The sequence below is a fragment of the Rhipicephalus microplus genome, chromosome X (assembly GCF_043290135.1).
Source record: "Rhipicephalus microplus isolate Deutch F79 chromosome X, USDA_Rmic, whole genome shotgun sequence".
Taxonomy (NCBI): domain Eukaryota; kingdom Metazoa; phylum Arthropoda; class Arachnida; order Ixodida; family Ixodidae; genus Rhipicephalus; species Rhipicephalus microplus.
Window position 1 is genome coordinate 53,814,088 of NC_134710.1, and position 12,487 is coordinate 53,826,574.

The following is a 12,487-nucleotide window of genomic DNA, read 5'->3' on the forward strand; positions in this document are numbered from 1 at the left end:
TTAATGTGAACCTAAATCTGATTCGTGGAGCCTTTAGCATTTCTCCTCCACGTAAAAGCGGCAACCAAGATCTGATCCGATGACCTTCGGGACAATGGTAGAGAAGCATGACCACCAAGCCACTGTGGCGGGTATCACAGGAGGATATAGCGCGCCGAAGCGCAGATTATGATACACTCAATGGATCTTCGTCGCGTCTGAACACGCGCAACTACACGAGCTTGCTGCGTGGTAGCTGGCATTGTGCTGAAGTACCCGAGAAATTCGAGAGGCCAAAGTTACGTCAGCTGTTGCAGCTTTTCTTGTCAGCAATGTAGTTCTTTACACAAGGAGCGCGCAATTAAATTATAGTGATAGTTACTGTATAAAACGTGACAAGGTACAAACTGCGTAAAGCAATGAGTCTGAAGTCAGTACTGCAGTTCATCGTGTACAAGTCGTGTGCGGGAGTGGGAGAGGGTAGATAAATCTCTTTCGTTGAATGTAATTCTAATTCCGAGAACAATACACAGATTATGGCATCTTGTTCAGCGGTATGGCGTAAACAGTCAAATATCGATAACACTAAGATAGAACGACGACGAGAGCTGCTGGCAAGTTATGTCACAAACTAGCATGCACAAATATTAGCTGGCAGTCCTTACTGATATTTCAAAATGATTCATATTTGGCTTGGAGTCCCGAAATATGCGATATAAATTATACGGACACTCAATACAGGCCGTCACCATCGGCGTGACTCGACGCCGTGAGATACCGTATAAAGTCAAAGACGTTGTAAGTGACAGTGAAAGCGTGTAGGGGCAGCCGACGATCGGGACTCAAGCGGAGGGGAAACGCGCTGGCCGTTTTCCTTCACGCGAGAGACTTATGGAAGTTCTCGGGGGCTGTGGCTTCGGCTCAAACTGCACATTTTGAGTGACATGTGGTGCGGTCGCGCGCGCCCATTTCTTGAGAGGAATTAGCAGACGGCTCATACATTTGTACGTGCTGCTGTGTTTTCACCACTGAGTTTGCGTTGAAGTGATAGTGATCACGAAGGCCATGTCGCTCACTGCCGCGGCAGCGTTTCCTTACAGTAGCGTTTCGCGGAATTACACCACGTCGGATGCTAAAGGAGTTAACGGCTATAGCCTTCTTATAATGCGGAAATTTGTTGAAATCGTACTCATTGATCTGCCCTTGCGGCGAAACTGTGACTTTTTGTAGCGAAGCTGTTTAGAGTGAGCGTTCAGTGTATTTCCCAGTGCGTAAACGAACCCTCCCAGAAATAAGTAAAACAATGTAAATATCTTGGTGGGTCTGGCTTTGAACTTGGGTGCCCACGCTCCAAAGGCGAGTTCATTAACCACTCGATTACGAAGCTCAATTGTCCTCATATCTGTTTAGAATGGCTACTGAATATTTTTGCCAATACACATCTATTAGTCAAAATAAAAGCAGATTTGCACACACGGACATGCTTCGCAAGAAACGTGTTATACTTTTTTCCACCTTACGAGCCGTTGTTGTTGTATTTTACGCTTCGAGTGCGTCCTTGCGGTAGTGCTTCCATCTTTGTTTATTGTCGCAGTGTTTTGCAGGCCCGTGTTAGAATGCTACCAGGCAAATCAGCCACGCTTCCTTCGAACGTATGATATCGGAGGAGAAAAACAAACAAACAGAAGGTTAGCCATTTCTCAGACCGGCTGGCTACCCCGTGATCGTGACAAAATAATTGACGCATGATATAGCTTACAAAATTTCTACAATGGTTACAGCTATATATCATATACGTGATGTAAGCGCTGTTTTCACTGTCCAGCACATTAATAGCAGTTCACATGTATGCAACAGACAATTTCGATGTGGTATGCCATTGTTTTTTTTGTTTTTTGTTATCGAATTGATACTAAACGTAATCACTTGTTTTTCATAATTACGCATTTAATTCAGCTTTATAATTTTCAAAAACCTCATTGAAATTGCAAAAATTTACAATTGTGTTTTACCTAAAGATAAATGATCGTTGGGCACATAATAGGCGACAGATGTTAACAGGAGCATGGCAAAAGGTGGAACCTTTCATGGAACAGAATGATAGTTATATACGTATAATGTTAGTACCAAAGCTCAGGGACATTGGGCAGCGATTTGCCATCGTGCAATATAACATTTTCGCCATCTTCACTGGGCGTTGTCGAAGAACAAAACTTGCTGGTATACGCACAAGTTCATTCCATACCGATCTATGAACACTTCCGTGTGTTCCCGTTAATACCTTCTAATTCTTTTAGAAAATAATAATAAAAAATGAGCACGTTAGGTGGGCACGAAATGGCAGTCAATGCAAGTTAAAGAGTTAAGCTGCGAATGCTGCTGCTGCTGCAGGGCAAACGAGCAATACCGACGTGGAGGGGCAGGGGCCGAAAACAGCGCTCGGACGAGTGACTAGTTTCGCGCGGGACAGAATTTGGCGCCCACATACAGCTGACATAACCCACCACTTGCCAAACAGATTTCACAACAGCCACGCCAAGGGATATCTGTAGCCGATCCTTCAAACAGGCCGCATGCGACGTTGCAAGCAGTAGCAGAAAATGCCTCCTTTTTTTTAACTGTTTCCACGTAAAGGCGCGGCACATCCGGCGAGTCCAGAGCTATGAATACCACCAAATGTTCTAAAAATGCTCTGCCGCGTCTCGGGCTCACTCGTGATGCGCTTGCGGCTTCGCGAGCAAATTCGAAGCCGCAAACGACAGCGCGTTGGCAGAAAGATGGCTTGAATTTACGGAGTCATAGCAACGTGAACGACATTACGCAGCGATGTACAGCGGCGCGCGTCACCGGGAAGGCGAACGAGTCTTTCCAGTATGACAGCGGCCCCAGGCCAAAAAGCATCGGCGCGAGCTTTGCGGCCGCCGGTCTGCGCGTCTTGGCAGGCCCGAGAGGAATCGCTGCGTCGGGGGCCCACGGCAGCGCGCGTAAATCAGTCAAGCCGCGGTCTGGTGCTCCAGTTAAACGAACACACAATCCGGGGCCCCCGTGCACCCCGACGCAAAACCGCAGAAAGACAGGCCAATGAAAACGCCGTTTGATCCAGCTACCGTCCCTGGGGCTCCCTTTTTCATAATATTTATTCCTCACGTCATTAAAGATTCTTTTTGTATTTCTCTTTCCCAGCAGCAATCTGTTTTATAAAGACGAACCAGAAAAGGAAAGGTGGAAAAAAAAGGGGGGGCAGACTGCTGGCAGGCAGAAAGAAAAAGCGAGCAAATGCAGGCGGATTTCCCTCACCATCGTCATTTCTGGTTCGCCTCGATCTTCGTCCGAGAAAAGAATGGGCCAGGGGGGGTTGCCGGCGACGGCTCCAGTGGCGAGGATTCGCAATAAATGTTTATGCTGCAAAACCACCGAGCTATATAGGCTCCCAGCGCACTATATACCAACGTTAGCTTTCTTCTGAGCGCCGAAAAACAAAGCGTGGCTGTAAACCGCCTCGCGCCCCTTCGTATACCCCGTTGCGATTTATATAGAGGCAATCGTGGCCCCAAGCAGGTGCACTTTTTCTCGTCCACCTTCATTCTCCCACTTTCTGGGCCTTTTTTTCTCTCAAACCCCTTACCTACCGATTTGACGCAACTTATTTTCCAGCATTTCTGTGCAGCGCGCGCTCTTGACCCCTGGCTTTTGTGTTGCTCGGGCGCCTGAGACTAAACACAGGGAGCGGTCTAGAAACAAATTTGCGCCGGCCCATGGGTGTTGACCCAAGGCCCTTGGGCGTGTTGCAACACTGTTGTAGAAGCCGGCCCGCCGCTTGTCTGCCGCAGACGCCACGCGAGCCGGCGGCCCTCTGCCAAGGAAAACCCCACAGGCGGCCGACCTGCTGTCATTTTGCGCGTCTCGGCAGCCTCTGCGTTTTTGCGCTGCCATCAGGCCGGCACGCCCAGGGGTGAAACAAAGGGATGCAGCACTCGCAAACGACACCATGCGCGCCGCCAGAGGCCACCGAGGCCTCGCCTGTACCAATAAAGCAGCAGTGTAGATGGGCAGCTTGCCCAGATTCCACTGGCGAATCACTACGTCAGAAGTATGGGTAGCTGGTGCACAGTTTCGAAGTAGTTACACAGGCCCTCGATCGCCGCGGAGTATAGGTCCGAGAAGCTTCAGGTATACCATAACGCGCGCCCTTACGTGGTTATATAGTCATGTTATGATGGCTCTGAAGAGTGAGTTCTTGTGTACGTGCTCTCTCTCTCCTCTCCCTCTTTCTTCATCTTTAAAACTCCCTCATCCCTTTCCCCAATGGAGCGTATCGCATACCGCTCCTTCTAGACTGGTTTACATTCCTGCCTTTCCTTTCCCTCACGTTCCTTCTTTTCCTCGTCGAAGCTTTAAATGCAGAACTTCATCGCATTGCGTTAGGTTCGACGCGATGCGTTGACAGCACTAAGGGACAGAAGGCGATACGAAACAGAGTGTCGCGACCTTGCTCACCTTCCTTTACTTCTTCTTGCAAACGGAGTTTCGCCAAAGCGTTACAAGCTTAGACATAGGTGCATCCCAAAGCACGCTAGACGGTCGAAATTAAAATACTGACCTCCTTCTCCCCATCATGGTAGTGTCTTGACAGGAAAAACCACTGACCCCAATTAAATAATTAGTTATCAATACAAATATCCTGCAATCGTCTCCTAGAGCAGACATCCCACCATAGTTTCGTTTAGGTTTCGTCATGCAATAAAACCATAGTGAAGAAAACGCGCGATAAGCCGCGCAGTACGTATACTGACGTATATATGCAGCCCAAAGGGCAATAGATGAAATAGAGCAGAAAGGAGCGGTTCTGGAAAATTGTGTTTATAGCACATACGGGTAGTGTAAGCCTTTCCCCCTTATATGGCCAGCTCAGCCACCACACGGTTGTCTAAACTCTGGAGGCTCCCGCGCGTTTTTAAAGAAAATAAACGAGTCTGTCAGGCATAGTCGTGTTTAAGCTCACATTTGGCGGACATTTGTCAATGAAGACCGCTTAGGAAACCATCTCTTTCGCAGAAATGATTTATGGGCTCATTTGAAGCAGGCGGTGCGGCGCTTCGCCGCATTGTGTGTATGTGCTTGTTCGCGCGGGTGTATAAATGCGCGTGAACAACAAGCGTGGCCGTTGTTGAGTGAACGATGCCCCCAACGATAGCCGCGAACGGACGGCATTTGTGGGCTTTCGATCGGCTAAACTCTTGGCGCGTTCAGTAGAGCTGCAGGATGGTGTAAGCACTGATTTACGGTATAACATGCGCCTATATCGAGATTCACAAAAGCGCAAAAAAAAAAAAATAGTTCCAGGCGCTGAAACGCTTCATACGCCATACGAAGTTTATTAGGCAAAGCGGTGCCTGCCGTTGTGCCCGCGATCCAGGCACTATATATGTATACGTGCATACGTCGCTCAAGTACACTATCGGCGTCTTATGAAACCGAACAACAGCAAGCATTATAAGTTGTGTAGTTCGTGCCATGCATCCCCGTTGAGGGGCGCACAGCACTCCGGTTTGGCAGCACCTGCACATGTGCACGGGCATGATCGGACGGCGCGCACTATAACATTTCTGATGTTTTCTGGTTCCTGTTTCATTTTACGCCACGATAGCGCATACATCCATGATAAAGGATATAAAATGGATAATGCAGGATTATAACAAAAATAATGTATTAGACATTCATTGCATCGCACCCTCTGAGGTATATACTTGCAATTTTCCCAATGATCATGTCAAGACGCATGGGGGAGGCCACTTTTCGATGGGGAAGCATTGAATGGGTCCAATAATTAAAAAAACACACCCTTGTGCGTTGATTTAGCCACGCGTTAGAGAACCCCGGGCGGTCGAAATTAATCCGAAATCCCTCTCACGGCGTGCAGCATATTCTATGGTGATTTTGGCACGTAGAACCCCAGCGGCTATTATTACATTCCGCGCATGGCTGAATTATAATCGACGTTTGTCGTGTAACATATATACGTTAAGCCAAACACTTAGACAGCTGCTTCAGGCTCGGCCTTGCCGCATCTTGCAAATGATAGCGCAATCTCCACTTCGCGCCGCGCGTGTTCCGACACTTTCAAGCGATCCGGAAGGAGGGAAATAAAAAGCAGGTCACTGCCGGCAGAGATTTCAGGGCCTCGCAGCTGCACTTCTCGGCATAAGTGCACGCGCGGAGTTCCCGAACGCTGTCAGGCTTGCCTAATTGAGCAGTTCTTCACACGGACAGTCCAGGACGAAACGCAAGCTCTCCCGCGTCGCAGACACTGTAGCTCAACTGGCACGGGGTCGCGCCCGCAGTTTATCATCGATGTTCGGCATCGCAGCGCAGCTTGAATACCTACATCTTTCGTTATTTCTGTCTTTCTTTTTTTGTTTCTGTCGTCTTTTCAACCGCAGCAGGATTCTGCCATCTCCTAAACATGGTCACCACAAATGACCCTTTCACTCGAGGGAAAACCAGTTTGGTTCCTTAAAAGTGCGCCTATTTGAAGGGTCTCACCTTGAAAAGTGCAATTACGCGGAATTGCGCCAGTCCCGAAGCGCCCCTTCGTCACAGCTCGGCCGAGCAAACGCGTCGCGTTTCCCCGGTCGAGTCGGGCTCCGTGTATGCTCATGCGCTCTTCCCCAGATTTTCTGCATCTGGGCCCTGTATGCACGAAGATTTTCCGTTCGCAACGGCTCCTTGCGATTGACCGAGCGCCTCAACTAATGATGAGTATATTCGTATTTATACAAGGCTGCCTATACAATGTCTATATCAACATATATAGCGCAAAAACTTGTTTCCGTATGTATGTGCGTGTGAATATGAGCCCTGCATGATGCGCCTGACGCGTATCACGTCCTGCTGCAAATGATGAACGCTTTACGCTGTTATCTCCCTTTTTTTTTGGGGGGGGGGAGGAGCTGTCATTCTCGTGAACATTAAAAAATGTGGAATTTCGGGCACTTGGGTAATTTACATTTGGCTAAAGGAAAACCAGTAATGATAGAAGAAGTCATAAAAGATTTGGAGAGCATGCAAAAAGGCAAAGCTGCTGGTTAGGATCAGGTAAACTCAGATCTGCTGAAAGATGGAGGACCGATTGTGTTACAAAAACTAGTCACCCTGTTTACGAGGTGTCTCCTGGCGGGAAGAGTACCAGAGTTTTGGAAGAATGCTAACATAATCTTAATACATAAGAAAGGAGATGACAAGGACTTGAAGAATCACAGACCAATCAGCTTGCTCTCTGTAGTATACAAGCTATTTACAAAGGTAATTGCTAACATAGTAAAGAAAACATTAGAATTCAATCAACCAAAGGAACAAGCAGGATTTCGAACAGGCTATTCAACAATCGACCACATTCGTACTATCAATCAGGTAATAGAGAAATGCTCAGAATATAACCAACCACTATACATAGCCTTCATAGATTACGAGAAGGCGTTTGAATCGGTAGAAATATCAGCCATCATGCAGACACTGCGGAATCAGGGCGTCGATGAAGTATATATAAACATTCTGGAAGAAATCTACAGGGGATCAACTGCTTCCATAGTGCTTCATAAAGAACGCAACAGAATACCAATCAAGAAGGGTGTAAGGCAGGGGGACACAATCTCCCCAATGCTATTTACCGCGTGTTTACAGGAGGTTTTCAGAAGCCTAGAATGGAAAAAGTTAGGGATAAGAGTTAATGGAGAGTACCTTAGTAACCTGCGCTTCGCCGATGACATTGCATTGCTGAGTAACTCAGGGGACGAATTGCAACTCATGATTACGGAGTTAGACAAGGAGAGCAGAAAGGTGGGTCTTAAAATGAATCTGCAGAAAACGAAAGTAAGGTACAACAACCTCTGAAAAGAGCAGCTCTTCGAGATAGGTAATAGTGCACTTCAAGTTGTAAAAGACTATGTCTACTTAGGGCAGGTAATAACCACGGAGCCGAACCACGAGATTGAAGTAACTAGAAGGATAAGAATGGGGTGGAGCACATTTGGCAAGCACTCTCAAATTATGACACGTAGATTGCCACTATCCCTCAAGAGGAAGGTATATAACAGCTGTATCTTGCCGGTACTTAGCTACGGAGCAGAAACCTGGAGACTTACAAAGAGGGTTCAGCTTAAATTGAGGACGACGCAGCGGGCAATGGAAAGAAAAATGGTAGGTGTAACCTTAAGAGACAAGAAGAGAGCATGGATTAGGGAATAAACGGAGGTTAAGGATATCATATTTGAAATAAAGAAAAGGAAATGGACATGGGCCAGGCATGTAGTGCGTAGACAGGATAACCGCTGGTCATTAAGGGTAACTAACTGGATTTCCAGAGAAGGCAAGCGGGTTAGGGGAAGAAAGAAGGTTAGGTGGGCAGATGAGATTAAGAAGTTTGCGGGTATAAATTGGCAGCAGGAAGCACAGGACCGGGTTAACTGGCGGAACATGGGAGAGGCCTTTGTCCTGCAGTAGACTTAGTCAGGCTGATGATGGCGAAAGGAAAACAGCACGAAGTTGACAGGTCCGTATCGCAGACAGGACAGATGCATGCCATGATTGCCTCATCTATATATGATCCTTTGAGTTATTGCACGGTTTTCCGTTATCCTATAGAATTCCCGTAACAACGTAGGGAAATTTCGCTGAAACAGCTGCTTGGGCGAGTTGGTTCAAGATTAAGATAGATTTACAACACACAAAAAAGATGGAACATCTAGGAAGAACACCGTGCTGTGTGCGTGTGTCCTTCCTAGATGTTGTATTGTTCTTTTTGCACCGTTAAATTTATTTTCGTCTGGAAATTGCCCGCAGTATACATTGTGAAACTCCGCTCGAGCATCACGACGGCGCTATATGGACCATTGTCCGTCCCTATACTTTGCTTCCTTATATCAACAGTATAGCCTCAACAACCTCCCCGCAGTGCAGCGACCATCTTACGGGCTGAGCACACGTTCGCACTGCAGTGCATCAGCGCATTGCTTTTTGACGTTTCATGCGCCGCGCGCACAGCTTCCTGTCTCTCTCTCTCTTCATGGAGAGGGCATGCGCCGCGCCCTCTCTCTCCCTCTCTTCATGGAGAGGGCATGGAGCCGCGCCAGAAAGCTAAGCGCTGACGCCCTGCAAAGCGAACCTGTGCTGAGGCCTTTACGCTCGATTATAAGATAAACTGTTTGTTAAGTGTCTTTGCTGAGCATCCCGAAAAATATTGATATCCCGAAATGACCTGCCACCACACACGACTTGTGCAGACACGTCATGCAGACGACGGCATCGCAATCTTTTATAGATAGTCAGCACAGCGAGCTCGCTGCATAGAAAATGCGAAGAGCTCTGCGGTTTTCCGTCAAACGCCTTTGCACGTTTTCCGCTGAGCCCGTGTGCCTACTTCGCCCACCTCCGCGTCCCAGCCGTGACCGCGCATTACGCTGTGATTATTCGTGTACAGGAAAAGAAATTTCAGCCAATACTGAAGCCAATTGGACTGTATACGAATTGTACGCCTCGTGAATGCGGCCCCTTGGGGTGTGGGGAGATTTCACTTCTTGCATCTTACTGCATGCCGTTTTGTACTGATCCGCTTCTTGGCTTCCATGTGGCTGTATTTTAAAGTTTACTTTGCCGGTGTGGATATATTCGGTTACTCAATCGTGTTTGTTCATTTCCTCGGCGACCGCGCTTTTCGAGACCGCGCGCAGAGCTCCTGCAAGGCAGTGCTTGTCATGTGCACTGCTCGAAACCGTCAAAGGCTGTGTGATTAATGGAGCGTGCGTGGGCAGCGACCGCAGAAGTGGATTCCGCTGCGCATCCCACGACGAAAAATGACCGATAGGCCGCCAAAGCATAGACGCGGTGGGCGACAGCCGAACGGTGTCTTTTTTCTTCAGATGCCACGACTGACGAAGATTAAACGCGCTAACGTGCACTACAGGAATAAATGTTCGCTCACGAATGCACGTTCCATTCAGTATCAAAAGGAATTCGACGTGCATTATTGCGTTGTGCACATAGTCGCCATTTTTTTTTTCATCCGACTGAACAACTTACGCCAACACGGCGCACCAAATCACATAGATTACAAACGACGAGAGCTGTGCAACTATCACTCGAGATGCGTTTTGTTTACGAGTCTCACAAACCAGCTTTAGAGAATATCCTATTCCTGCTACATAAATAAATCATACATGAGAGCATTCTCTTCACACTCGTGGGCACCAGAATGCGTGACTAAATCACGTTCGCGTTTTCTTACCAATTATGCGCATATATATATATATATATATATATATATATATATATATATATATATATCGGTCTTCGATCGACCAATATAAATGTAATATGTGTGACCAATATTATATGGATTCCGAGCCGCCTTTTATTAATGATGCGACATCGACGCACTTACGTCTACAGTGACTAGACATGAGGCTCACGATGGTTTAGTCAGCAAATACGTAAAATTTGTTATGATGAGCCAGTGAACGCGTTCAGATAAAAAGAGCACGCATGGTGCGCGTCGGGCACGGCATGATGTTTCATCTGGAAAACTCGCTTTTTTGTATCGAGGCCATAATAAAAAAAAAAGAATTTCTCCGTCCCACACCACGAGTGCATGCGGCAGGGCATGTTTGTGTAGAGTATGACTCGATGAAACCAACACTTATACAAAAATGGTACTGAGTTAATTACTAGGACGTCATGACCAACTAAGGAAATTTAGACACCGAGATGAAGAGCTTGACACTGCACGGTCGAAATCACGTGAATTATTCTTCGTTTCATTTATATGATTCAACACCACATTACAACGACGTTACGCTTAAAACGTTTTTTTTTTCAGCGGTCTTTCTTGCAACTGCTAGTGAGCACCAGATGCACGAGACTGGCGTATACTAAGCTCTCAGAGCAAGTTTAGGGGCGAAACTTTCGTTACAAAGCGCCGGCGTCATGCAGGTGAGGCTAACTTGCAAGATGAAGAATTTTGTGTCACGGTCACTCGATACTTGAGAAGGGAGCCAGTGGTGGTGCCCCAAAGTGGCTTGCATACACATGCTCTTGCGTTCCTTTTAAGCAACATGGAAAACTGGACGAGTTGGGGCAGATTCCTTGTGGCAACAGCGCGAGAGCCCAGACATAGACTAGTACCATGTCAGCTTCGTGCCGAATCGACTTCTATAGTGCCGTGTCCACATACTGCCTTGCCCACTTCTCGTCTATGTCGGGGTTTTCGCGCCGTTGTCACTATGTCCCTTTTGGATCCTAGCCGCAACCGAGAGAGAGAGAGAGAGAGAGAGAGAGAGAGAGAGAGAGAATTTATTAGAAGGCAGAGAGGTTGGCCTGAGTTAGTTCGCTCTAGCCTGCTACTCTACACAGGGGATAACGGAAAGGGGAAGGAAAGAGGGATGAAGAGTGATGATGGGGATTAGAAGAGGTGACGCGTATGTACAGTAGCCTCTTGGCATAGTACCCTACAGTATAGTTTCTAGTCCAGTGCTTTTTATAATGTCTAGAACAGTCTTTGTAGCAGTTTTTGACACTGCTTGGTCGTTCATTGCTCACAATATGTGGCTTTCACTTAATGGTGTTCGTCCGATGCTTGCCAACGTTGCAGTCAGCATTTTTCTTTGCGCCACGTATAATGCACAGTCACAAAGACACACAATGGGCTCGCGTACGCAAGCCACTTGCAGAGCCCTGACACTATATAGAACTGTCTCTCGCGCATCGTTACGTAACTGCTACGCGACAGGGACCCGTAAGATGTGAAAGTGAAAGCGCCCTGCACGTGCGTGAAAATATCAACTTACTTCGGCACTCCGGACAGCATGTGCCGGGTGTCTGGGCGATACGGCTCGGCGGACATGGCAGCACCGGGCACGACTTCTTGGTGCATGTCACGCGGCCACCCTGCGAGAAAAGGACGTACGCGTTTGTGCTCGAAGGAACGAGCGTACGACACACACATTCATTTTAAAACATATACGGCAATGTCGAGGACTCGTAATTTTTGAGCTGACCTTATCCAACGAGCTAAGAAAATGTCGGGCTCCGCTGTTGGTTCGTTCGCGCTCACTCGCCGCGAAGCCCGCCGCAATGTCACAATGGATATGGATCGTTACATGCCACGATGGGTACACCATAGCAAGACTATGCAAAAAAGCACATGAAAAAATTCAGAAGGTCAAAATCTCCGGAGTCCTCCACTACGCCGTCTCTAAGTAAACATATGGTGGCTTTGGGACGTTAAATCCCACATATCAATCAATTAAAAAACACGAAGGCAAGTGCAGAGGTCTTTCTTCGTCTGTGTTTTCCGGGCAACACATCTACACGTGTTCAAGAAGTCACAGCTTTGCCGCGAAGGCGAAGCAATGAACGCGATAGCAACGAATTGAAAGGTCACGCGAAGAATGGCAAGCAGATCGAAACGCACCCCGCGTTTCTCACACACAAATGACGCATGAAACGTGCTCACAGG

At 47.5% G+C, this 12,487-nt stretch overlaps 1 protein-coding gene across 1 annotated transcript in view; it reads right to left on the bottom strand.

The window, feature by feature from the left end:
* The window catches only part of cv-2 (crosveinless 2-secreting protein), a 274,346-nt gene that overhangs the window by 62,147 nt on the left and 199,712 nt on the right, over positions 1–12,487 (bottom strand). Inside the window, exon 8 of the mRNA XM_037427162.2 lies at positions 11,817–11,916. Coding sequence (XP_037283059.1) covers positions 11,817–11,916 — 100 coding nt within the window. The remainder of the gene's footprint in view (positions 1–11,816; positions 11,917–12,487) is intronic.